Source organism: Amphibalanus amphitrite, unplaced genomic scaffold (genome assembly GCF_019059575.1).
Source record: "Amphibalanus amphitrite isolate SeventyFive unplaced genomic scaffold, NRLGWU_Aamphi_draft 000292F_arrow, whole genome shotgun sequence".
Classification (NCBI taxonomy): Eukaryota; Metazoa; Arthropoda; class Thecostraca; order Balanomorpha; family Balanidae; genus Amphibalanus; species Amphibalanus amphitrite.
The window spans coordinates 343,696-370,342 of NW_024881787.1; the positions used below are offsets into that span (position 1 = coordinate 343,696).

A 26,647-nucleotide genomic window follows, 5' to 3' on the forward strand; every position below is an offset into this window, starting at 1 on the left:
CACCACGGCAGACCTCAAATTCCCTCAGCGACGCTGATGAGCTGAGCTGCGGGGCGGGCGTCCCCGCGGCCGGCAGGCGCGGCCCGGCGCGTGACCTCTCGGGGTCACCGGCCGACCCCTCGGCGCCCGCGGGCCCCCGTGCGCCGGCCGGCGCGGCAAGGTCGCGGTCAAGGTCACCGCGCCCCGGCGTGGCACCGGTCGCTGCGCGGACGGGGCAGGGCGGCGGCACGCCGCCGCCGGCCACGACACTCGTGCAGGGATGGTCCGTGTCACTGGGTTCAGCATCCGATGAACGGCCGGAAACAGCTGAATGAGCTGCTGTGCCGTCATTTTGATCATCGGTGCGATGGTGTCGCCCGCTCTGACTGCTCGTAACGCACAGTTGCTCCAGTAGAGCCACAACGCGATCCTCACGGCGCTGAGATGCCTCCAGCTGCTGGGAGATCGCCGTCACCAGCAGCTGAATGTCCGTGGGCTTCGATTCCGCGGCGTCTGGCTGTCCGGGAGTGTCTCCTTCCATTACGAAGTCTTGCTGATGCAGTGTAAAACTCAGGTAGAGATAATGCAGATAGAGAGCCGAACCGACCGCGCCATGTTCTGTCTGGTCGTTCCGGGCCGACCGCTGGTTCTCTCTCTGACCTGCACACACCGAGTTCTCTGAGCCAACTGTATTACACAGCCCTATTATACACTTACATATATATACAAGGCTGTCTCCGTCTCGCGCCGCGCAAGTTCTAGAATTCTGCCGGCTACTCGCGCTCGGTCCGTGTCGTCGTGTGACGTCACAACTACGCGGCTGCGCCGTACACTGCCCGCGCGGCGGCCATACACCTTAACACAACACTACCCTACTGTCTCAAATAACCCCACCTTGAGGTACAGTATATCTAAAAAGTATGTCTCCTGGTTTGGGTCTCCCACAGGAGGCGAATCGGTAACTGGGCTGAATCCCAGTTGCAGCACCCGGCCGCCAGGGTCGCTGGCGCGCGAGCGGCCTTGACCGCTCGCATGTCATTGGCAGTTCGGTCCCTCCCCATCTATACCGAGGCGGGGAGGGGAGAAGAGGGGAAGAGAGGGGAGGGAGCGGCATCCGCTCGGCAGTGGGCGATACCTGGCTGACCCCGCGCTCCCTCGCTGACCTCCGTCCTGCCCTCAGGCGAAGACCGACTTCCTCGGCCCGTAGCGGCCGAGCGGAAAACCGAGCTCGCGGGGCGCGACTCCATTGGCCCAATCTTATTAATGGAATGCTGTCGTATTCACGGCATTAGATAATATGAATAGTGATACCAGCAGTGGATGTGGTAAAATACAGTCCAAAACAAACGAAAGCACACGACTGCACTGGTGCATTATGCGGCCTCCCATTCAAATAAGCCCGCCCACTTCAACAGATGGTGTAGTTTCTTAGGGCGTAAAAGATGCAAAACACTACCGAACTTTTTTAGCTTGGCCACTGGGACCGTCAATATACAATTGACTGAAATGCATGAAAACCATTTTGCATTTAGGTAATAGCCGTTTTCTGCACCCAAACTTTAGCCAGTGACGCCCTGTCCATTCTAAAGCGTTTATAAGATTGGTCCCAGCACCCGATTTTATATGAGGAACTCGTTTAAAAAGCATCTAATCTCTAACCAATTTATTTATTATGGTCACTTTTACAGGACGTCTATAGAGCTTTGACTTTTACATTTCTTCCTCGTTCAGGAGCAACGTTTTAACCCTCACCGGACCTTCAGGTTTTCTGAATACCGACGGGGCTTTGGGGGGTTGGAAGTGAGGAAACAACCCCGCCTTCGCCGATTCGCCCCTAATTGAGCTAGAGCCTCACGAAAGAAACGATCTTGTGCGTCGTTACGAAATTCAGCGATTGGTCTCCGATTTTAAGGACTAGGGTCAGCCGATGACTTCTGAGGTCAGATCAAGTGGCCCAAGGCACAGGTTCTGTTTTTGGTAAATAACTTCGCTAAAAATGATCGCAGATCCGCGATTTTAGCAGCATCGTGTTTGTCTAGCTCAGGCGTGTCGAATGGTATACTTTTTCTTCGGGTGAGATCAATTTAAGGTGTTAACCTCGGGTCAAGGTCAGGTCACAGCCCGTCAGGTCACGAAGCTGGTCACAGGAGGTCATATTGCATATCAATCGATTCGGCAGGTCTTTCAATGTCCATTAGTGGCTTTATCCGTTCGGTAGCTTTAGTTGATCGGGAGTTATTGACGAAAAACTGATAGCCTTAGTAACGTGATAAATGACGTCACGCAAGATCAACAAAGCAAAAGAGAAGCATCAGACCTTGCAAGGAGCGCATGAAATCATGATTCCGTGTGCTTGATAATTTGAGATAGTTGTAGATCATTTCCGGACCAAACTAGCAATTTCCATATTCCCCCTGACTTTTAACCCGGCATTAGCGGCCAACCTATCATAGCCTTTGGAAAAATTTTGGTCACAATGTGCAATAGCTGTTCACGGGAGGGTACTGAAAGTTTGGTGACGATCGGCGCAGCGGTTCTGGAGATATATCGAAAAAAAAACTAAAGGGGAGGCAAAAAATCCCCCCCCCCCACCGCCTGGAAGGTTAATTGGTGATAGACCGACCATCTCAGGCGACCCTTCAGGAAATCCGAGATATACATTTATACAAGTTGTGAGACCTCTCGATGATATTATAAGGTCCTGGAAGTTTCATCTCCCTATGAAAGCTCTGCACTGAGGGTGTTGCTAAGTTGGAACATTTTAGGACTGTGCACACAGTCCTAAAATGTTCATTTTAGGACAGTTAAGGACAGTTTCACACAGCTCATTTTAGGACTGTTCATTTATGACGTCATAGATCAGTGATCTGACTTGACTTAAAAATGCGGTTGGCGTAAAAAAAATCCGACTTATCAAATCCCGACTAATAAAATCAACTTATAATCCGGTTAATCAAATCCCGACCTTGTTGTTTCCTGGTCATTAATGTTCTACCCTTACAGGTGATTGTTGGAACGCGGAAGATGCTGAATCTTGGTTAACCCCATACTTATCGTATGATAAAAGACGTCAGTGTTAGAAAGTTAATTAACAATTTTATTTAGGATAGTTTAATTCAAGTCGGTATGAATCCGACTTGACAATTTGCTAGGTGGGTTTTGCAGCGCTATTATTTCGGCATGTAATTATAAATCATTGCTAATTTCGATCCGAATATCGTTATTCAATGCTGGCCTTTGCGTCCTCAGAAAAGCTGTTTATAGTCATGAAGGCTTGCATTGACCCATACTTTCCATTTTTCAGCACCATTATTCGCCGTAGTTGACCAGGTGTTTTTTTTCAGCTCTCCCCTGAATCCTTGGGCTTAGACCTGGCGTATCACCCGTGCATCGCAAGACGGGTGACGGGTACCACACAAAAGTTCACGATCCCCACGAACCCGCATCAGCGTCCGTTTGCTTGGTGTGTGACCCCTTGACCTTTGGCCGCGACAACTGCCAGCTTGCCGGAGCACCCCTCCCTACACGCGCTCCCCGGCCCGCTCCCCTCCCTCCTTCTCTGGGTCGTGTCACGGAGGCTTGGGCTTACACTACTATCGGCCGCTGCGTAGCTCTCACCGAGTGCATGGGAATACGTAGAGTCTCTCGGTGCGGATTCAGCCAACTACCGGCTCGCGACACCAGCGCCGCGTAGTGGCGACGGTACATTCTTTTTAGACATACTGTACGTAACTACTTTATTCATATTGGGACAGTTTTGGAGGCTTTCTGGCGTTTTTCCGGTCCGCTGGCCCAGCGTGCGGCGGTGCTGCAGACGGCAACCCACCGGGAGGATAAAGTTGGTCAGAGGCGGCAGCCGCGCTGTGTGCTCGTCTATCCAGGCCTCCAGCTCGGTCACCCAGGCGGCCGGCACGCGCTGGCCCGTGCGCCGCGTGTGCGCTGGCCGCGCCGAGCCGCGCGGAGTGGCCACCAGCGAGCCCACCTCCTGCAGCGCACACTGGACACGCTCCAGCTGCCAGCAGTACGTGTGGCTGGCGTCCCGTGCCAGCACGCGCGCCAGCCTGCCGGGCCAACAATACCCGTCAGAGGGCAGCCGTCAGGGGGTAGCCGTCACACAGCCCGTCCACTGCAGTCCACTGCCCGTCCACTGCCCGTCCACTGCAGTCCACTGCCCGTCCAGTGATCTGACCTGACCCGACAACCTACCCCAAATGCATTAGGACATCAGTTTGATGACAACTAATACGACATTCGTAATCAGGACCCGAAAAGAACATAATAATCTCACACTTGACAAAAAGTTCTAGCAAGTCCCAATTTTCCCACTTTTGAGTCATTGATTGACATGTAAGATTAACCAATTACATAGGACCTTAAAATTTAGCAGCATCGGCTTTTCCTCGTCACAGGCAACGCCTTCGTTTTTTTTTCTCGCGAAACCTCCACTTGATCAGGGGCCGAACGGCACGGGGTCCAACGGTCCCCTATACGTTAGGCGTCGTAACAAGGAAGTGCGGGCGAAGGTTAGCCCGCGTCAGGCTGGGGCTCTTGGATTGCACGCCCTGCTGGGGAAGGGAGTTGTTTCAACGATCCCCCCCCCCCTTCTAACCCAGTCCCTGGGCCTGGGCCACGACGCAATAAGCGGCGATCGACAGAGCGCAAAAAAATGAAGTTACTTCAGCCGCTTTTCAGGTAAGGTCAGAGGTCAGGTCACCAGAAATCATCAAAGGCCAAATTTCGCTAATTTTCAGGTCAAATGTCGAACAATCAACAGGTTTATTCGCCATCAAAGTTACCAACAAGATATCGGACACAAACACGTACAATAGTTAACGGTTAAATAAGCACAGACACTGACAGGTTAACACTCCCTGTCAGTGTCTGTGTTAATATATTCTAATCCGCCGCCGCTGCCGCCGCCGCCGTGTGCGACGTAGTCACTTTGTAGCGCTTATTGCGGCGACGTCCGTTGACCTCGAACAATGGTTAACAAACAGGCGCATAACTCGAAAACTAGCCCGGCAGTAGCTGGGGTATTCCGTCACCCGCCAGTTGATGGGGGGGGGGGGGGCGTTAATCGGAGGCGCAGCGCGAGTGGCGAGAAATTGCCAAGACTGAATTCAAGATTTTTAAAATAGCAAAAATCGAAGATAGCCATTTGATTTTTATGGTACCGTAAACGAGGATGACATTGCCTAGCTGGGTGACTTTGCCATCTTTCTAGAAAATGTTTTAAAGGTAATAGTTCACTTTTAACATGGGGTTTTGAACTGGAATAGCAGTTTTGTATCTTGAGCTGAGACAAGCACAAATCAGGAGCTTTGACGGCCCAACGATCACCCTTAGGCAAAGATATTCCATTTCTCGTCCCGAAAAAGTGCCTTGCTGAGGAATGCAGCCACGTCATCGTCAGCCAAGCAGCATGCTGCTTACAGCCAATGGGTTTGAGCTACGCGATATGTTTAATGAACGCGTAAAAAGCTTGCGCGTCAACAACATTTTACATAGAGTAGGTATAGTTCCTTCTACATAGAAAATATAGAAAATACTCTTTTTACGTCTTTGCTGATCATTTTCAGAATAAAAAATCACAAATCCATTGTAAAAAACTATTTTCAAAAAATATCACAGGAGATCACCCTTTAACCCGGCAGTTGCTGGGGTATTTCGCCACCCACCGTTTGCTGGGGGGGGGGGGGGGGGCGTTAAACGCCCCCAGCCGATAACTCGAGAACCAATAGGCGCAGCGAAACGCACGAGGCGGCAAACGAAAGAACGCGACGAGACGCTTCAGATGAGTACTTTAAAGTTGAATTTTGAGGTCACAGGACGGGTCAAGGTCAGGTCAAACACCTGAAATCGGGCTTTCAGTAGCATGGACTTCAGGACTTCGCAATGGGCGCCTCTCGTCATAAACTCTGTCAAAACGGTGCACAATCCATCATATAAGGCCTACAAGAGTGTCAGCTCCATGTAGGGGTCAGTCAAGCATAGGTCAGGGTCAAGGTCAGGTCAACCCGGTAGGCACATATCCTCGAAAATCAAAACTGATATTCGCAGCCTGTGACACATGTTTTATGGGTAATTTGGGGCGTAGAACACGATGGTGACATTCATTTTATCATATGTGTAAGTGTTTGGCTAAAAAAGTTCAATTTAAGAAATGCATGTATCATGGTCGTGAAGTAGTCACGAGAAATTGCCAAGATTCAGTTCAAGATTTTGGAAAATGCGGAACGATAATCAATAATCGAAGATAGCCATTTGATTGTTCATGGTATTGGGAGTGTAATGGCGTTTACGGCATGTCTGTATGTCTATTTTGTTATTTTATATGATTTTATTTTTTTACATATGCCGTTTTTGGTCGAAAAGTCAGAAATCATGACGTCACTAAAACCTCGATATCTCAAAAATTTTCCGACCGATTTTTTTAAAACTTTGTCACAATAAACTTCAATTAATTCCCTACAGGTACCCAAAATTTGGCGCGCCTGCGGCGCGCCGTTTTTATGCTAGGGCCCGACGAAAAAAGTGGGGGCGTTTAACGCCCCCCCCAGCAACTCGCGGGTTAAGGTGATCACTGATCTCCAGTGATATTTTACGAAGATAGTAACCAGTAAAACGTCTTTTGGGCGAAGAACGACCGAGCGAGATAGTGAGCCCTGCACCTGCGGAAAGGCGAGAGGGCACTTCCAACGGGCTTGTGCAAAGCACCCTTCTAACCGGTCGCTAGCGGTGTGCCAAATTTGAACGCAATCCTGAGATCTGGAAGCGGCATTTTGCACGTGCGTACGTGCAAACGGGGTCCAAACTGACTTTTGCACGGCACCCTACTAACCGTTCCCTAACCGTGTACCAAATTTGAGCGCAATCGGCCCAGCCGTTCTCGAGATCTGGAAGCGCCCCCTGCACGTGCGCACGTGCAGTAGCACCCCAACCGCAACACATGGGATTGCATTGCCTGGTGGGTGCCTACCTGTATGCCAAGCTTCAGTGAAATCGCCCCAGTAATTACCGAGTTATTGAAATGGGAACAAATTGGGCACTTCTTCTTTTTTGCATTTTGCACGTGCATTGGGGGTCACTCACATAGATCAAGAGTATCCGACCTTTGGTAGAAGGGATGCAGCTACCCTACAAAAATCACCGCAAGACAATCACCCAAGCGGCTGCTGAGATATGAGCCTCTCAAAATCACTACTTTTGCAAAACAGCTTGAACACCCTTGACTTTTCACGTGACACGTGCCACGACGGTCCCTAAAATGTATCAAGAGTTGTCAATTACGGGGCAGAAGGGATGGGGCTACCCAACAAAAAAGACCGCAGGCCAATCGGTCCAGCGATTGCTGAGATATAAGCCTCTCAAAAGCGTTACAGGCCGGACCGGGCTGCTCATGCTGAGATTTTTCCGTTATATGTATTGAAAAGACTTCGCTTCGCTCGCTGCGCTCGCTCGCTCGTAATCATTTTTGATGCACGCATGAAAGATACTAAATGGTCCTTTATAACCAGCACCGACGGATAAGCTATCACTCAATACCTACCTAACCTACCTCAACTAACTATCCGACCTCAAAACCTAACAAAACCCAACGGGCGCGCGCGCTACAGGGTGGGGCAGAAAGATTTACCTGTTTGTTTTCAGCCCATAACTCAAAAAGTTTTGGACGGTTTTTGTGAAATTTTGCACGCGGCTTCCCAACTGACTCGTGTATAATTGTTATGCTCGTTTTTAATTTCGTCATGGTTGTTGATGAGCTATGGCGGAGATTACAAAAAGAGCTCAAATTGCGGGCCCCAGCTTGCGCCGATGCAGGCTAGCCACAGCGTCTGAAGCGTTCCAAAACAGCTCGGTGTTACCATAAAAACTGTTAACAATATAATGAAAACAATTTAGTCTCAAATATGAAATGCAGAAAATATTACATTTTCTGTTACACTTACAGGTCCCCAACCTATAGATTGAATAACGCAATCATTGCAGTCACGTTACAAACTCACAGTGCCCTCAAGAATGGAGGACGAACTGAACGTTCGTTCGGCTACGGGCGGAAGTGGCAGAGCCTACAGCCGCTGGTCTATGGCCGAGTAAAACAGCAAGCATCCGGCCGAGCTATATAATGAAATGCCTTAAAAGGACAGGTGCAGTGTCGATGAACTCCATCCCAGGCAGAACAACGCATGTCCGCACCAAAAAGCTGGTTGATATCATGCACAAGATGGTGTCTCGAAATCCTAGGCGAAACATGCGCAAACTGCCTAAGGACCTCGATTTTTCGCCCAAAACGATCAGGAGAATCATGAACGACAATTTGGGCCTTGAGTCATACACGATGCAACGTCGAACTCGACACCTAATTTCGGCGGCATTCAAGGAGAAGCGGCTTCACAGGGCCCAAAAGATATTGGAGGAAATCAGGAGCGCCGGTAGCAAGGTCTTCCTCTCATCTGATAAAAACAATTTCCGCGGTAGTTTCCACCAATCGCTGCGACTTGTAACGGCACACGCTCGTTTTTCCCGCGAGGCTCTAGCTCTATTAGAAGCAAAACGGCATGCTGGGATCGTGTCAACCCCTCCGAAACCAGTGGCGGATCCAGGATTTTCACTGGGGAGGGGCTGCAGGTCATAATTGGGCGCCACGCCCCGGATGGGCGCCATAGTCGCATCGTATTGGCGCTGAAATATTGGCGCCCAGTGGCCCTGACAAGAGGCGCCCAGGATCAGTATGTACAGTGACACCACACGATTGGAAATATCGGTGCGGAGCGTACTGAAACGACGTTATTCGACTGATTTTTGCATCCTAGTCCTAGTATGCGGCACTCCGATGAGTTGCGAATTGAAAATTGGCGCCACTGCGCCTTCGGCGCAGTGGCGTATTAATTTTTGATTCATTGCAAGCTTAGTGTTTTTTACCGTTTGTTGGTTGCTTAACCCGTTCTTGAGTTATAGGCCATCAAACTCACCGTTACAAACCGAAGTTAAAAAAATGTAATGCAATATAACTCAAAAAGTTTTGATCTGAGAAGTCTGATATTTTGCCAGGCGTCTTTGGGGCCTATGATTATCCCTATGACCCATTTTCATTAAAATCTGAGAGATGAGGGTGACGGGCCTGGTACGATCTATCGTGGAATGCCCCAACTACCATGTTTAACAATCAACCGTAATGGCATTTTCACAGCCGCGCTGACGTTAAGTCCTGGCTACACTATGCGTTTTCTGCGTGCGTTTTTTTTGCGAGTTTGCATGTTTTACGTAATATCGTTCTAGAAAAAAAGGTTATTATTAATTAAACTTCTTTAATATTAATATAAAAGTTAATAAAATGTTTATATTAATTAACAGTTTACATGAAAAACATTTAACAAAACTTAATGTCGTTTCTTTCTAGAACGATATTCCGCAAATCACGCAAACTCGCATAAAACGCACGCAGAAAACGCATAGTGTAGCCACTAGCCAGGCCTTAAGAAGGGAAGGAGGGCTCGATTAGACCCCCAGCCGTTCGGCCTCCGACCGAACTTAAGTTTTGCGGAAAAAAACGAGTGCTCTCCCCTTGACGAGAGGGAGTCGATGCTACTCAATTGTAAGGTTTTGGGCTACTGCGTGACCTTTTGGCCCTGGATCAATCCGAACACTTCTCCCCATAAGTGCTAGGGTTAAATGTCACACATTATAAATGGTTTCTGTGGTAAAACTGCCATACTCAAATAAAAATTCGATTAATTAGGAATGGAAAATATCCATATAGTTAGTAGGTAACTGAAATGTATTATGGAATTTCAGTAGACTTGGTTGTGTCGACAATGGGGTCTGGTAGGTGTGTGTGTGTGTGTGTGGGGGGAGGTAATGGCTCTGCCTGGCGCCCAAAGAGGGGAGGGTACGATCTCAGAGGGCCTGCCGATCACTAACATCTGGACCCAGTTAATATACAGAAGCCACTAGCCAGTCGTAGTTAGTTGTAGTTAGTTAGTCGTAGTTAATATGTAGAAAAGCCAGTCGACAAGTGTCACTTTGCCAAAGTGCCACTTATCAGAGGGACACTTTTGGGAACATTGGTGCAGGTTTGTACCTAAGGGTGGCTATATGAACCCATTTGATTGGTCGCCCTTTCCAAGTGTCACTTAGTAGCAAAGGGCTCATATGAACTGGGCCCAGAGCTCCATACAGCTATATGTTTAGCAAATGGCTAAGACCACCTGCGATATATTTCAGCAGCAATCTTTATTCAGAATCTGCCTTGATTAACCAACGATGCATTAAATGCGACGGATAACTCCGCAACACACTATTATCAACTATTGAACGGGCCTCGCCGATAGGGGGTACTGTACCCCCCTAACTTTCGATAGCGGGGGACCGGTCCCCCCCCCCCCCCATGGTGGCGCTGCCCATGCCAGTGGGGCGCGGGTTAACGGATTCAAAAAGTTCTGCACCCAACCACGAAGGAGTTGAAATTTCAGCCTGCAAGACGCAAACTTCCGTGATATAGGATGACCTGGCCTTGACATGAAAAATTCGAAGTACAAGTCCGATACCCTCAGGGCCTCTAAGGCATATATGAAGGAGTGCGTAAACCAAAAATGAGCCTGATCGTACTTGTAAGCCGGCGGCCAGAGCCTAAATTGTGAACAAGCCAAAATGCTTCAAAAAATTAATTTGACCTGACCAGTGACGTCTTATCGGTGACCTCGAAGTCAATTAAATTAAGTTTTGCTTTGACAGTTTTTCCAGGACTATCATAATCAGACACCGTTTGAATTTTGACGATCAGCCCAGTAGTTTCGGAGATAGAGGGGGCTGGGGAACTCTGTAGAGCCTCCCCCTCCCCCCGACCCTGTCACTCGCGTTATGGAAAATACCCCAGTTATGGGCGGGTTAAAAGTATCATAATGTAAGGTATTGCATATTTACATCGTCAAAAACTTGGAATTTATGTTGCATCAATTCAACAGACTAAAGCAGCTCGTCAAAGTACGCTGCAAAGTCTGGCGTGAAATGGATGCCGCTGAAGCCGCAAACAGCTGATTACGGAGCGAGCGAAGCGAGCGTAGTCTTTCCTTAGTTAAAGGTAGTGTGCCAGCTTTCTTGGACCGTATGGAGTTAATGGCCCAGATAAGGAGAACCGGATTTTTAGAACTTATCCATACCTTCAAAACTCATGGAAACGTCTTAAATTCTTCAAATTTTGAGTACCCCAGTGCGAAATTCGCCCCGACGGGTTGTCGGTCGTACCCCAACCACATTTCACACCACTACGTTCTGGTATGGGTCTCCCCTCCGCGGACCATCTGGAGCACGTGCCACGTGACTTTGAAAATTCCCGTGTTAAGCCAATGGGCAAAATGAAAAAATGCGTTCCACGGCAGATTGCTCGAAAACGATCCAAACGACCCCCCATTTTCTTCCATGCAGATCAACCACCATTCGGTGCACTACCCATGGGTATGTCGCAAAATGGCCGGAAAAGTCCAGAACCACGTGCCACGTGCCGTTGAAAATGACCCTGCACACCGGAAATTGGGACTTTTGGTCATTTCGGCGCACCCATGATGCATACTATGGCGTGGGTGACCAAACAATGGGTATCATCCGGTCGGCAACTGTTTAAGGTGTCGTCCAGTGGGCCAAAGTGGTAGTTTCAAACTTTTGGGATCCACCATTCTGGAGATTCTTTTTGACAATATACTTACGTTTCTTGGCGCAATGTTCATTCCACCCAGCCGGTCGTCAATGCGCTAGGTGACCCAAATGACGATTGACCTGAAGGAAGTTGGGGGCGAGGAACACGCACGTGCCATCCGTTTTTTAATCGGGCGCTTTCATCTAGGAGATATTTGCAGATATCTTTTTGATTTGTGAAAATGACCATTGACCAGCCTAGCGGTATGCCAGTCGTTGATAAATTATTTTCTTGCTGCGGCCGGGCGCTTATTTGCGGTGTTTGCGTTTGGCGGCTGGCGGGCGACTTTTAGTCGTTTTCGGTTAGCAGTTAGCGTCGGTGCGGTGCGGGCGGTTTTTTCGGCGTTTCGGCGTTTTTTCTGTGTGGTTTGCGGCGGTCGAGCGATTTTTTTGCCATTTGCGTTGGCTTTTCGGTTTTGCGTTTTACACGTTTTGCGGTGTTTACGTTTTGCGGCGGGCGGGCGTTTTGTGTTTTTTGCGGTGTTTGTCTTTGGCGGCGGGCGGGCGGGCGGGCGATGCGGGCGGTTTTCTTTTTTTTGCGTCGTTTGCGGTGTTAAATTTGTTTGCGGTTGGCGGCCGCTTTTTCGTTTTTTTTGCGGTGTTTTTTTTTGGCGGCGGGCCGGCGATTTTTAGGCGTTTTCGGTTGGCGGTTAGCGGGCGGGCGATGCGGGCGGTTTTATTGTTTTGCGGCGTTTTTGCGTTTTTTTTATTTTCGGTTTGCGGCGGGCGGCCGTTTGTTTATTTTTTGCGACCTTTGCGTTGGCGTTTCGGGCGTGCGTTTTGCGCGTTTTGCGGTGTTTGCGTTTTGCGGCGGGCGGGCGTTTTTCACAATTCAAAGTTCAAACCTTCGGGCCACAGCGCTCCTCGAAATGCGCTGCCCTCGAGTTAAAGGTAGTGTGCCAGCTTTCTTGGACCGTATGGAGTTAATGGCCCAGATAAGGAGAACCGGATTTTTAGAACTTATCCATACCTTCAAAACTCATGGAAACGTCTTAAATTCTTCAAATTTTGAGTACCCCAGTGCGAAATTCGCCCCGACGGGTTGTCGGTCGTACCCCAACCACATTTCACACCACTATGAACAATAAATGCACACACTGAAATCGCTATTACCGATATGCTCATCCAATCAAGTTTCGATAAACCCGTTCATCATCATCTCCTGCGGTTTCGAACACGCCTGTTAGGTGGCTTCTGATGCTCGTCGAGGTCGGAATTTCCAAATACGCGTGGTGCGTCGGGCCGCGCGCTCTGACTTCGGCCAAGAAAAATGCGTCAGCTGATCACTGTCATTTCTGCCCACGGACGTATAAATAAACTGGACTGACGATCCCAATGGACCTCCTATGGAAGATAGTGAAGCCGACAAGGCGCCATTTTACGTTGCCAAAAACCCGTGCTCTGAAAGGTCTACGAACCATTACAATTGGAATTGCGTCTAAACGGATGATCGGATCGAGATGCTGGTGGTACCGTTCGATGGGTAATGCTTTGAGGCAGGTGATGATGCATGACACAGGTCATTTGGTGTCACGTGGCGCGTGCCACGTGCCGACAAAGTCGGGAAGGGCAAAAACCTTTAAGCGACGCTCCAAATTAAACGGTGGACGGCACAGGTGCCAAATTCACAGGTCACATGTCCCGGTGTTTGACCATTACCATATGGTATGCTCGGCAGCAGGGGGTGCGGAATGCACGCGCCAGGGGCGAAAAACATGTTTTGAGGATGCATCCTCCGATTCCGGAAAACCTTGACCTAGGCACACCAAATTTGGCACACTGACACTACTGGACGAGCGCTTTAAGGCGCTGTGCAAATAGATGTGCTGGGGTACACGGTGCACGTGCTGTGCACGTGCAAACCTTTTGATGTTGCACTCTGTGTCACATATACGGGCAGAGCGGGTAGCGCTAGCAAGCTCAAAGTGCCAAATTTACACAGGCCACCCATAATGCATTCCAGCATAGTTATTGAGCATATCTATCTCCTGGTGGACCCCAAAGGTGCGCTCTGCACGTGCAAAAAATTATCGCGCCGGGCGGTGGGGATGCTTGGACACCCCATGTAGGTTTATGTAAATATATCTCGAAAACGGCGTTGTGGAGCGCCGCCGTTTTTAGCACACCCTTTCATGAATCTTGTTCACACATGCTGCATAACTTTCAGACCCAGGTCACTCAAGGTTAGTTCACCAGGTTACGTCCACGGTCCAAGTGGCCTTACCTTAGGAAAAGTTATAATGCCCGTCATAGCTACACAGACTGAACAATCGGTCTAAAACGTTGGCCTATAGTCGATGGTCGATAGTCGATGGTCGATGGCCACCTATGGTCGATGATGACGACAACAACAACGTTCGTCGGTCCCCCTGGTCGGCTCACCATTTAGGTGCTGATTCATTTGAAAATGGGAGATGATATCACTTTTGCCTACTCCAGTAGGTACCCATCACCCTCACGTGAGGCAAAGGACACAAAACATAGACGAGCGGTGTCGCCTGAAGAAGTTCGTTATGTGCTGGCAATAGCTAGTACCACAGTTTGATAAACAAATCACCAATTATCTCAAAGCAAGAATTGAGAGTAACCGCAGATTGTTTGATACGGTCTTTAAAACGGCAAACCATTTCTTTTGTCAAATTCGGGCTCCAAAACTTTTAGCTACCCAGCAACGCAAATTTACGCTACCATCGCCCGATAGCTCAGCATAGGCATCTTTGTTTCCACGTTGTTTGCGCCTGTAGTGATACTGTACCGCAATAACCATTATCTTCATCTTTCATCCATAGATGGCAGTAGCAGAGCGCCTGCATCTATGCTGTGCCGCAGTGCTTTTACAATACGAACTGAGCATTGAGCAAGCGCGGTGCAATGCGATTATGTGGTGGCCTGGACCGGTGACCGCGGCCAAGAAGAAATGGCTCCAACTTGACTGAGTAGCGGTAAATCAGCATCTGATATTAAGTTATTATTACGAGACCATGTTTGGCCGGAATCGTGATTCGGCGTACGTCGGCGCGCACTAGCAGCGCGTTTGCTGTCTTTTCGTGGTTTCAAGCGTTCAAACACGTGATGTGATGTTGGTCACATGCAATATGGTGATTGGTGGGCGTCAAGGTCACGTGAAAATTAGGTCAAGGTCACTGACCTTTAATGACCTTGGTTCACCTTTTCGAGTTTTACATGTTTCTAGGACAGTTTTTGGAGCTGATTTGATTTCGAATTTAGCATTCAGTTCAACATTATAGTTTTAGTGCATTCGTAACATGTTACGACGCCATCAGTGGTGGTGGACACCCAAGATTACTTTACTACTCACCTACTATGGATAAGCTACTTTACTATGGATAAGATACTTTACTATGGATAAGATACTTAACGTATACCTATATGGTGCTCTTAATAATCGCCGCCAACGTTTTAGACCGATTGTTCAGTCTGTGTAGCTATGACGGGCATTATAACTTTTCCTAAGGTAAGGCCACTTGGACGTAACCTGGTGACCTAACCTTGAGTGACCTGGGTCTGAAAGTTATGCAGCATGCGTGAAAAAGATGCATGAAAGGGTGTGATAAAAACGGCGGCGCTCCACAACGCCGTTTTCGAGATATATTTACATAAACCTACATGGAGTGTCCAAGCATCCCCACCGCCCGGCGCGGATAATTTTTTGCACGTGCAGAGCGCACCTTTGGGGTCCACCAGGAGATAGATATGCTCAATAACTATGCTGGAATGCATTCTGGGTGGCCTGTGTAAATTTGGCACTTTGAGCTTGCCAGCGCTACCCGCCCTACCCGCATGTGTGACACAGAGTGCAACATCAAAAGGTTTGCACGTGCACAGCACGTGCACCGTGTACCCAAGCACGCCTATTTATACAGCACCTTAAAGCGCGTGTCCATCAGTGTCAGTGTACCAAATTTGGTGTGCCTAGGTCAAGGTTTTCCGGAATCGGAGGATGCATCCTCAAAACATGTTTTTCGCCCCTGGCGCGTGCATTCCGCACCCCCTGCTGCCGAGCATACCATATGGTAATGGTCAAACACCGGGACATGTGACCTGTGAATTTGGCACCTGTGCCGTCCACGGTTTAATTTGGAGCGTCGCTTAAAGGTTTTTGCCCTTCCCGACTTTGTCGGCACGTGGCACGCGCCACGTGACACCGAATGACCTGTGTCATGCATCATCACCTGCCTCAAAGCATTACCCATCGAACGGTACCACCAGCATCTCGATCCGATCATCCGTTTAGACGCAATTCCAATTGTAATGGTTCGATGACCTTTCAGAGCATGGGTTTTTGGCAACGTAAAATGGCGCCTTGTCGGCTTCACCTGAATGGAGGTGGTTGCGGGTCACGTACCGGGGTTACATGAGCAAGGAAATGCGTATCAGGAACGGATTTTCCTATTCGCTCACCATTGTAGTTCGTTTGTAATGCGTATTAACTCTGCTCATGTAACCCCGAGCACGGACGTATAAATAAACTGGACTGACGATCCCAATGGACCTCCTATGGAAGATAGTGAAGCCGACAAGGCGCCATTTTACGTTGCCAAAAACCCGTGCTCTGAAAGGTCATCGAACCATTACAATTGGAATTGCGTCTAAACGGATGATCGGATCGAGATGCTGGTGGTACCGTTCGATGGGTAATGCTTTGAGGAGGTGATGATGCATGACACAGGTCATTCGGTGTCACGTGGCGCGTGCCACGTGCCGACAAAGTCGGGAAGGGCAAAAACCTTTAAGCGACGCTCCAAATTAAACGGTGGACGGCACAGGTGCCAAATTCACAGGTCACATGTCCCGGTGTTTGACCATTACCATATGGTATGCTCGGCAGCAGGGGGTGCGGAATGCACGCGCCAGGGGCGAAAAACATGTTTTGAGGATGCATCCTCCGATTCCGGAAAACCTTGACCTAGGCACACCAAATTTGGCACACTGACACTACTGGACGAGCGCTTTAAGGCGCTGTGCAAATAGATGTGCTGGGGTACACTGTGCACGTGCTGTGCACGTGCAAACCTTTTGATGTTGCACTCTGTGTCACATATACGGGCAGAGCGGGTAGCGCTAGCAAGCTCAAAGCGCCAAATTTACACAGGCCGCCCAGAATGCATTCCAGCATAGTTATTGAGCATATCTATCTCCTGGTGGACCCCAAAGGTGCGCTCTGCACGTGCAAAAAATTATCCACGCCGGGCGGTGGGGATGCTTCGACACCCCATGTAGGTTTATGCAAATATCTCGAAAACGGCGTTGTGGAGCGCCGCCGTTTTTAGCACACCCTTTCATGAATCTTTTTCACACATGCTGCATAACTTTCAGACCCAGGTCACTCAAGGTTAGTTCACCAGGTTACGTCCACGGTCCAAGTGGCCTTACCTTAGGAAAAGTTATAATGCCCGTCATAGCTACACAGACTGAACAATCGGTCTAAAACGTGGGCCTATGGTCGATGGTCGATAGTCGATGGTCGATGGCCACCTATGTATGGTCGATGATGACGACAACAACAACGTTCGTCGGTCCCCCTGGTCGGCTCACCATTTAGGTGCTGATCCATTTGAAAATGGGAGATGATATCACTTTTGCCTACTCCGGTAGGTACCCATCACACTCACGTGAGGCAAAGGACACAAAACATAGACGAGCGGTGTCGCCTGAAGTTCGTTATGTGCTGATAATAGCTTGTAAGTACCACAGTTTGATAAACAAATCACCAATTATCTCAAAGCAAGAATTGAGAGTAACCGTAGATTGTTTGATACGGTCTTTAAAACGGCAAACCATTTCTTTTGTCAAATTCGGGCTTCAAAACTTTTAGCTACCCAACAACGCAAATTTACGCTACTATCGCCCGATAGCGCAGCATAGGCATCTTTGTTTCCACGTTGTTTGCGCCTGTAGTGATACTGTACCGCAATAACCATTATCTTCATCTTTCACCCATAGATGGCAGTAGCAGAGCGCCTGCATCTATGCTGTGCCGCAGTGCTTTTACAATACGAACTGAGCATTGAGCAAGCGCGGTGTAATACGATTATGTGGTGGCCTGGACCGGTGACCGCGGCCAAGAAGAAATGGCTCTAACTTGACTGAAAAGCGGTAAATCAGCATGTTATATGTTATTATTACGAGACCATGTTTGGCCGGAATCGTGATTCGGCGTACGTCGGCGCGCACTAGCAGCGCGTTTGCTGTCTTTTCGTGGTTTCGAGTGTTCAAACATGTGATATGATGTTGGTCACATGTAATATGGTGGGTGTCAAGGTCACGTGAAAATTAGGTCAAGGTCACTGACCTTTACTGACCTTGGTTCACCTTTTCGAGTTTTACACGTTTCTAGGACAGTTTTTGGAGCTGATTTCGAATTTAGAATTCAGTTTAACATTTAAGAAGTTATAGTTTTAGTGCCTTCGTAACATGCTACGACGCCATCAGTGGTGGTTGACACCTACTATGGATAAGCTACTTTAATATGGATAATTGATACTTTACTATGGATAAGATACTTTACGCATACCTATATGGTGCTCTTAGTAATCGCCGCCAACGTTTTAGACCGATTGTTCAGTCTGTGTAGCTATGACGGGCATTATAACTTTTCCTAAGGTAAGGCCACTTGGACGTAACCTGGTGACCTAACCTTGAGTGACCTGGGTCTGAAAGTTATGCAGCATGTGTGAAAAAGATTCATGAAAGGGTGTGCTAAAAACGGTGGCGCTCCACAACGCCGTTTTCGAGATATTTACATAAACCTACATGGGGTGTCCAAGCATCCCCACCGCCCGGCGCGGATAGTTTTTTGCACGTGCAGAGCGCACCTTTGGGGTCCACCAGGAGATAGATATGCTCAATAACTATGCTGGAATGCATTCTGGGCGGCCTGTGTAAATTTGGCGCTTTGAGCTTGCTAGCGCTACCCGCTCTGCCCGTATATGTGACACAGAGTGCAACATCAAAAGGTGTGCACGTGCACAGCACGTGCACCGTGTACCCCAGCACATCTATTTGCACAGCGCCAATTAAAGCGCTCGTTCAGTAGTGTCAGTGTGCCAAATTTGGTGTGCCTAGGTCAAGGTTTTCCGGAAGCGGAGGATGCATCCTCAAAACATGTTTTTCGCCCCTGGCGCGTGCATTCCGCACCCCCTGCTGCCGAGCATACCATATGGTAATGGTCAAACACCGGGACATGTGACCTGTGAATTTGGCACCTGTGCCGTCCACCGTTTAATTTGGAGCGTCGCTTAAAGGTTTTTGCCCTTCCCGACTTTGTCGGCACGTGGCACGCGCCACGTGACACCAAATTACCTGTGACATGCATCATCACCTGCCTCAAAGCATTAACCATCGAACGGTATCACCAGCATCTCGATCCGATCATCCGTTTAGACGCAATTCCAATTGTAATGGTTCGATGACCTTTCAGAGAACGGGTTTTTGGCAACGTAAAATGGCGCCTTGTCGGCTTCACCTGAATGGAGGTGGTTGCGGGTCCAGTTTAATTATACGTCCGTGTTGCGGGTCCAGTTTAATTATACGTCCGTGTTTCTGCCACTTGCGTGTGGTGAAATGGGGTCATAACTTATAAGACGGCTTTTTCATATCAATTATTTTACATAAAATCATATTTCAAACCATAAATAATGTTCGACAGCCAAATAAAAGAAACAATACCAATACGGGCTTACAGTTTAAGGCTCGACATTGTGTTGTCTACGATTAGACAGCTGATTACGGAGCGAGTGAAGCGAGCGTAGTCTTTCCTTAGATTAACGGAAATTTCTGAGTATGAGCGGCCGGCCGGCCGGCCGTGGTCACTCTTTTGCGAGGCTTATATCTCAGCAACCACTTGACCGATTTACATGTGGTAATTTTTGTAGCCGGGTAGCTTCATTCCTTCTACCAAGTATTGGACTATTCCCGATGCATGTGGGTGACCCCTTATGCACGTGCCACGTGCAAAACGAAGAGGTGTCACTTTTGTAATTGTTGCAATATCTCGGTAACTACTGGGCCGATTGCGCTGAAAAATGGCATGTAGGTAGGCACCCACTAGGCAATGCATATCAATGTGCCAGAGATTGTGCTCAAATTTGGCACATCGCTAGAGACCGGTTAGTAGGGTGCCGTGCACAAGTCAGCTGGAGGTACCCCCTCAAAATTTCGCACGTGCAAGGCTCACCCTCTCGCTCGCTCCGTTAGTCGCCCCAAAAGGCGTTATACTGGTAACTCATTCCCGTACGTCGTATGGTCGTAACACTATAATGACCTTTGCTTATTGTCACAAGTGCGCCGCATTCGCGATTGTTGCCCGACGCCTGTTTGCAGGTGAGCCCACTACAGTTGTTATACATATCTAAAAACCGAAAAACTTTTAGGCGAAAAAGGCACTATTCCAGGCCCATTTTTGATTTTTTTTTTTGCGATATTAGGTAAAAACAGAAGCTTCTTATCCTAGGAAAAATAAAATGGGAAATCTTTCAAAGGTGGCACACTACCTTTAACGGAAATTTCCGAGTATGAGCGGCCGGCCGGCCGGCCGGCCGTGGTCACGCTTTTGCGAGGCTTATATCTCAGCAACCACTTGACCGATTTACATGCGGTAATTTTTGTAGGGTAGCTTCATTCCTTCTACCAAGTATTGGACTGACTTAGAGACATGTTAGTGTGGAGAGCAAATAGATATTATAGGATTAAATTGGACTTACTCCACAAGAGAATCGTTTTCGGTCGGAGCTTTCGACATGTATTACATGTCCTCTTCAGCGAAGGTCGGTAATCGGGGCGAAAATAAAACGTTCGGGTCGAATCGAATCGCACAAGATGTCGGTGAGCTGCGCAGAGTTATTTAGGCCGCTTGAATTATAAAATAAGCAAGACTGAAACACGTGACGACAATAAGAGTACACTCAATGAGAAAGTCTACCAAAAAACAAGAACGCATACCACACTAATAAAATCCTAAAAATATAGAAATCAATACATACTATCTCGGTACAGAAATATAAAACGTTATACATACCTATAAATACCACAAAAGTTAAAAACTACAAAGATGCTAAAGCAGGTGGGGTACAAAAGTGTAAAGAGATCAATATAAAAAACACTATCACACGATATAAATGTTTAAAACACTATAAAACTACTGGCAAACACGACGAATTATTGGCAGCCAGCGGTCTTGCAGCAGCGCACCTGAGTTTCTGTTCACATTCGCATCATTAGGCGACACCAAGACGGCCTCCCGCCGTCCCACAGTCCGGATGTACGCCGACTCGAGCAGCAGTCGCATCTGGTAGTGGTTGGCTCGATTTAGTACCTTGACCTCATCGAAGGCAGGTGAACAATCCCTGTGAGCACTGAAGGCCGATGCGTTGGCTCTCGAGCGAACAGCTCCAGTCCAGCTCTCCCGGTGTTCTCTGACTCTGGTTCCTAGCTCACGGTCTGTCTCGCCGATGTAGACCACAGGATCACCGTCAACTTGGCAGATGATCCTGTGCAGCCGATGCGAAGGCCGAGCCAACGCATCGGCCTTCAGTGCTCACAGGGATTGTTCACCTGCCTTCGATGAGGTCAAGGTACTAAATCGAGCCAACCACTACCAGATGCGACTGCTGCTCGAGTCGGCGTACATCCGGACTGTGGGACGGCGGGAGGCCGTCTTGGTGTCGCCTAATGATGCGAATGTGAACAGAAACTCAGGTGCGCTGCTGCAAGACCGCTGGCTGCCAATAATTCGTCGTGTTTGCCAGTAGTTTTATAGTGTTTTAAACATTTATATCGTGTGATAGTGTTTTTTATATTGATCTCTTTACACTTTTGTACCCCACCTGCTTTAGCATCTTTGTAGTTTTTAACTTTTGTGGTATTTATAGGTATGTATAACGTTTTATATTTCTGTACCGAGATAGTATGTATTGATTTCTATATTTTTAGGATTTTATTAGTGTGGTATGCGTTCTTGTTTTTTGGTAGACTTTCTCATTGAGTGTACTTTTATTGTCGTCACGTGTTTCAGTCTTGCTTATTTTATAATTCAAGCGGCCTAAATAACTCTGCGCAGCTCACCGACATCTTGTGCGATTCGATTCGACCCGAACGTTTTATTTTCGCCCCGATTACCGACCTTCGCTGAAGAGGACATGTAATACATGTCGAAAGCTCCGACCGAAAACGATTCTCTTGTGGAGTAAGTCCAATTTAATCCTATAATAAGTATTGGACTATTCCCGATGCATGTGGGTGACCCCTTATGCACGTGCCACGTGCAAAACGAAGAGGTGTCACTTTTGTAATAGTTGCAATATCTCGGTAACTGCCTGGCCGATTGCGCTGAAAGTTGGCATGTAGGTAGGCACCCACTAGGCAATGCATATCCATGTGCCAGAGTTGGGGTGCTGCTGCACGTGCGCACGTGCAGGGGTCGATCCAGATCTCGAGAACGGCTTGACCGATTGTGCTCAAATTTGGTACACGGTTACGGAGCAGTTAGTAGGGTGCCGTGCACAAGTCAGTTGGGACCCATTTTGCACGTGCGCACGTGCAGGGTGCCGCTTCCAAATCTCGAGAACAGCTGGACCGATTGTGCTCAAATTTGGCACATCGCTAGAGACCGGTTAGAAGGGTGCCGTGCACAAGTCAGTTGGAGGCACCCCCTCGCAATTTCGCACGTGCAAGGCCCACCCTCTCGCTCGCTCCGTTAGTCGCCCCAAAAGGCGTTATACTGGTTATTGTCGGTGTTTTGAGATGTGCGCAGCTGCTCACGGGTGAAATCATTCTACGGCATCCTCAAAAACCGGCGGCTACCAAGTACAGTAAATAGCGTGCCGTGCTTTCGATCTCACGGCCTTTAAAAGATTGCGTGCTATACATCCAGCCTTACAGTGCTGCCATATCCATTTCACGCCTTTTAGGTATACATAAGCTTGGGAGTGCGTGCACTGGTGCGCTGGTGTGGACGCTCACCCGACGGTGGCCGACAGCTCGTCCACAGAGCCGAGCGCCTCGAACAGGGCGTCGTCCTTGGGCAGCCGCTGACCGGTGAACGTGCTGGAGGTGCCGCCGTCGCCCGTCTTGGTGTAGATGCGCAGGCCGCGCGTGGCGGCGCCGCCGGCCAGCGGCCGCAGCGACCGGCTGTCGGCGGCCAGCACACCTACTGTCAGCAGTCGGCGGCGCGCACCACAACAGGAGGTATACACAGCCGCAGCGGCCGGCTGTCGGCGGCCAGCACACCTACTGTCAGCAGCCGGCGGCGCGCACCACAACAGGAGGTATACACAGCCGCAGCGGCCGGCTGTCGGCGGCCAGCACACCTACTGTCAGCAGTCGGCGGCGCGCACCACAACAGGAGGTATACACAGCCGCAGCGGCCGGCTGTCGGCGGCCAGCACACCTACTGTCAGCAGCCGGCGGCGCGCACCACAACAGGAGGTATACACAGCCGCAGCGGCCGGCTGTCGGCGGCCAGCACACCTACTGTCAGCAGCCGGCGGCGCGCACCACAACAGGAGGTATACACATTACACATTACACAGCCGCAGCGGGGCGGCCAGCACACCTACTGTCAGCAGCCGGCGGCGCGCACCACAACAGGAGGTATACACAGCCGCAGCGGCCGGCTGTCGGCGGCCAGCACACCTACTGTCAGCAGTCGGCGGCGCGCACCACAACAGGAGGTATACACAGCCGCAGCGGCCGGCTGTCGGCGGCCAGCACACCTACTGTCAGCAGCCGGCGGCGCGCACCACAACAGGAGGTATACACAGCCGCAGCGGCCGGCTGTCGGCGGCCAGCACACCTACTGTCAGCAGTCGGCGGCGCGCACCACAACAGGAGGTATACACAGCCGCAGCGGCCGGCTGTCGGCGGCCAGCACACCTACTGTCAGCAGCCGGCGGCGCGCACCACAACAGGAGGTATACACAGCCGCAGCGGCCGGCTGTCGGCGGCCAGCACACCTACTGTCAGCAGCCGGCGGCGCGCACCACAACAGGAGGTAGGTACTAGGTATACATAGCCGCAGCGGCGTACTCAACGCAATGCCTACCTCGCTATCGTTAACCCTCGCACGCACATGCGGGGGGGGGGGTGCCATCCCCTCCCCAGGTAGTTTTTCTGCTCTGCACTCAGCAACTCAACATTTTTAGAGCTAGAAGCCTGATTTTTTTTTCGTATAGCTGCTCCTCTATCCTTTCTTGATGTCCACTGAAAATTTCAAGTTTCTGTGGTTTTTTGTTTCGGAGATATGACCTTGTTCTTCAGGTCATGTCATGACCCAAAGGACAAATACCCAATATCTTGCCTTGGCTATGGGTCTTGTGAGATTTTGACACGTTGATTTCGGCCTTTTTTACCAGTCTTACCTCCCACCTATCATGGAACATGCTGTTAGACGATGTACATACCGGGTGATCATTTGGGAATGAGATAAAGTAAGTGGCACGTGCAGATGTGTATTCAATAGCACACCAGACAAAAGACACGTCATTAGACTCGTCATCGTGGGACATTTTGTACTGCACACTATTATACACCTGCAAGCCACTGTTCATCTACAGCAGGTGCTCAAAGTGGCCATCCCCTTCTGAGCGGCACAGCTCAGCCCGACGGCGTGTGTGACGCGCCATCTTTCGCAGCTGCTCTTCGTCCATGTTGCGGGCGAAGTCCTCAACCAGTTCCTTCAGCTGTTCCAGCGTTTGGGGCTCGCTGCGCACGATCTGAGCCGTCACCAATGACCAGAAACAAAAGTCCAGACAAGACAGGTCGGGACTGTACGGCGGCCATCGGTGTTCACTGTTCCGGGAGATGACGCGGATGGCCAGGATGGACTCCTGTGAATTCTGGCTAACCCATGATGAGGAGTGGTTTGAGCGTGTACTCTGGAGTGACGAAAAGTGGTTTGTTCTGCATCCGTCTCCAAACAAGAAGAACACCGTGTGCTGGTCGCCAGAGAATCCGAACAAGCTCGTGCCATGCAAGAAGGCCCAGGGGTAGAAGGTGATGGCGTGGGTGGGCGTGGTGGATGGGAAGTGCCTGCCAGTTCACTGGTTCACTGGCTCCGTCAACAGCGACGCCTACCTGGAGATGCTGCAGACGGTGGTGTGGCCTGCGGTGAAGGCTCGGGCGACGCGCCACCAGTACTGGTTCCAGCAGGACGGCGCGCCGCCGCACGTCACTGCTCCCGTGATGGACTTCCTCCACTCGAAGTTCGGCGGCCGCGTCATCTCCCGGAACAGTGAACACCGATGGCCGCCGTACAGTCCCGACCTGTCTTGTCTGGACTTTTGTTTCTGGTCGTTGGTGACGGCTCAGATCGTGCGCAGCGAGCCCCAAACGCTGGCACAGCTGAAGGAACTGGTTGAGGACTTCGCCCGCAACATGGACGAAGAGCAGCTGCGAAAGATGGCGCGTCACACACGCCGTCGGGCTGAGCTGTGCCGCTCAGAAGGGGGTGGCCACTTTGAGCACCTGCTGTAGATGAACAGTGGCTTGCAGGTGTATAATAGTGTGCAGTACAAAATGTCCCACGATGACGAGTCTAATGGCGCGTCTTTTGTCTGGTGTGCTATTGAATACACATCTGCACGTGCCACTTACTTTATCTCATTCCCAAATGATCACCCGGTATGTCAAGGTCAGGGTCAAGGTCAACCTAGGTCATCTAAAAAATGCGTTTTAGGCAAGCTGAATTTACTTTTCGTGAAGTTTCTTTGACTGTATTTTTGGTAAAAGTTTCTCATTTCATGATCTCATGTAATATAGACACATAAACAATCGGTGCACACATCAGTATACACACAGACACACACAGACATACAAACACATATCATTGACCTTGACCTAACTTGACCTGAAATGACCTCAGCAGCAAAAACCTGGTCGGATAGTGTGAAAAAGAGGTTCTAGCTTGCTGTGCACCACAAAACGGCATTGTCATCGGTATATGGTGAGCAGCGCACTTGATATCCAACGGTGACCCAAAACAGCAACATTTTTTTAGTTTGACCTGAACTGGAAGGTCAATGACTGACCTGAGAAGGTTAAAATGGGCATCATTGGATTCGTCTCTTCCCAAATAATCTTTTTGCTCTTTACCGCGAAGCTCTATCTCCAACAGGAACGAAATGGCGCGGAGGGGGAGGGCAACCCCCCCCCCCCCATGTGCGTTCTACCGGTAGGATGGGGAAATAGCATGTGCGGGCGAGGGTTAATAACTTAACCCGCGCCCCGCTGGGGGAGGGCAGAATCTGCCCCCTCCCGTTTTTCGCCAATAACTTCTAAACGCGTTACGCCAGCGACGTCAAACTTTCAGTACCTTATCATACATCAATTTGACACGTTCCCTGAAAATTTGAGCGAAATCCGTCGGAATTTTTTTGAGAAATTGACGTTTTAGTGACGTCATGTTCGCCATTTTCGCCTCAAAAACGGCAAAATTTCAAACGCCGCTAACATCTTCATTTTTAAAGAAATCAAGACGTAACAAAAAAAGGTTATACGTGATTCTACTTTGTCTATCAAATGGATATCTCGAATTTTTGAAAATTTTGGATTTTGGCCCAATTTTTTTCTCAAAAAACTGCCTTTTTTGGAAAATAATTATAAAATCCAAAATTTTGAGTGTATCGAAAAAACCAGGATATATGTCAGAGAAGTGGTCTATGTGCACCTACATACCAATTTTTAAAAGAATCGGTTCAAAAATGTGGGAGTTATTCAAAATTTTATGACGTCACGACACATTATTTTTTTTTGAAAAAATGATGTTTTGAAAGTTCTAGACCGCGTACGGAAACCAAAATAGCACCATTCGATTCGCCGTGAAAAACTGCATCAGATAGACACCTTTTTAGGCCTAAACAACCAACTTCAAAATTTGACCTCACTTGACCTGACCTTGACCTGACCTCGACCTGAAATTCATCCAGAGGTGGTCCATATCACCTATTGAGTGTGCCTATTA

At 49.2% G+C, this 26,647-nt stretch overlaps 1 protein-coding gene across 3 annotated transcripts in view; it reads right to left on the reverse strand.

Moving 5' to 3' along the window:
• The window catches only part of LOC122387615 (corrinoid adenosyltransferase-like), an 85,680-nt gene that overhangs the window by 19,365 nt on the left and 39,668 nt on the right, over nt 1–26,647 (reverse strand). For all 3 annotated transcript variants that reach the window (XM_043377969.1, XM_043377968.1, XM_043377970.1), the window contains exons 2-3: nt 22,651–22,818; nt 3,806–4,040 (exon numbers count right to left, since the gene is read on the reverse strand). In XM_043377969.1, the coding sequence (XP_043233904.1) occupies nt 3,806–4,040; nt 22,651–22,818 (403 nt within the window). The remainder of the gene's footprint in view (nt 1–3,805; nt 4,041–22,650; nt 22,819–26,647) is intronic.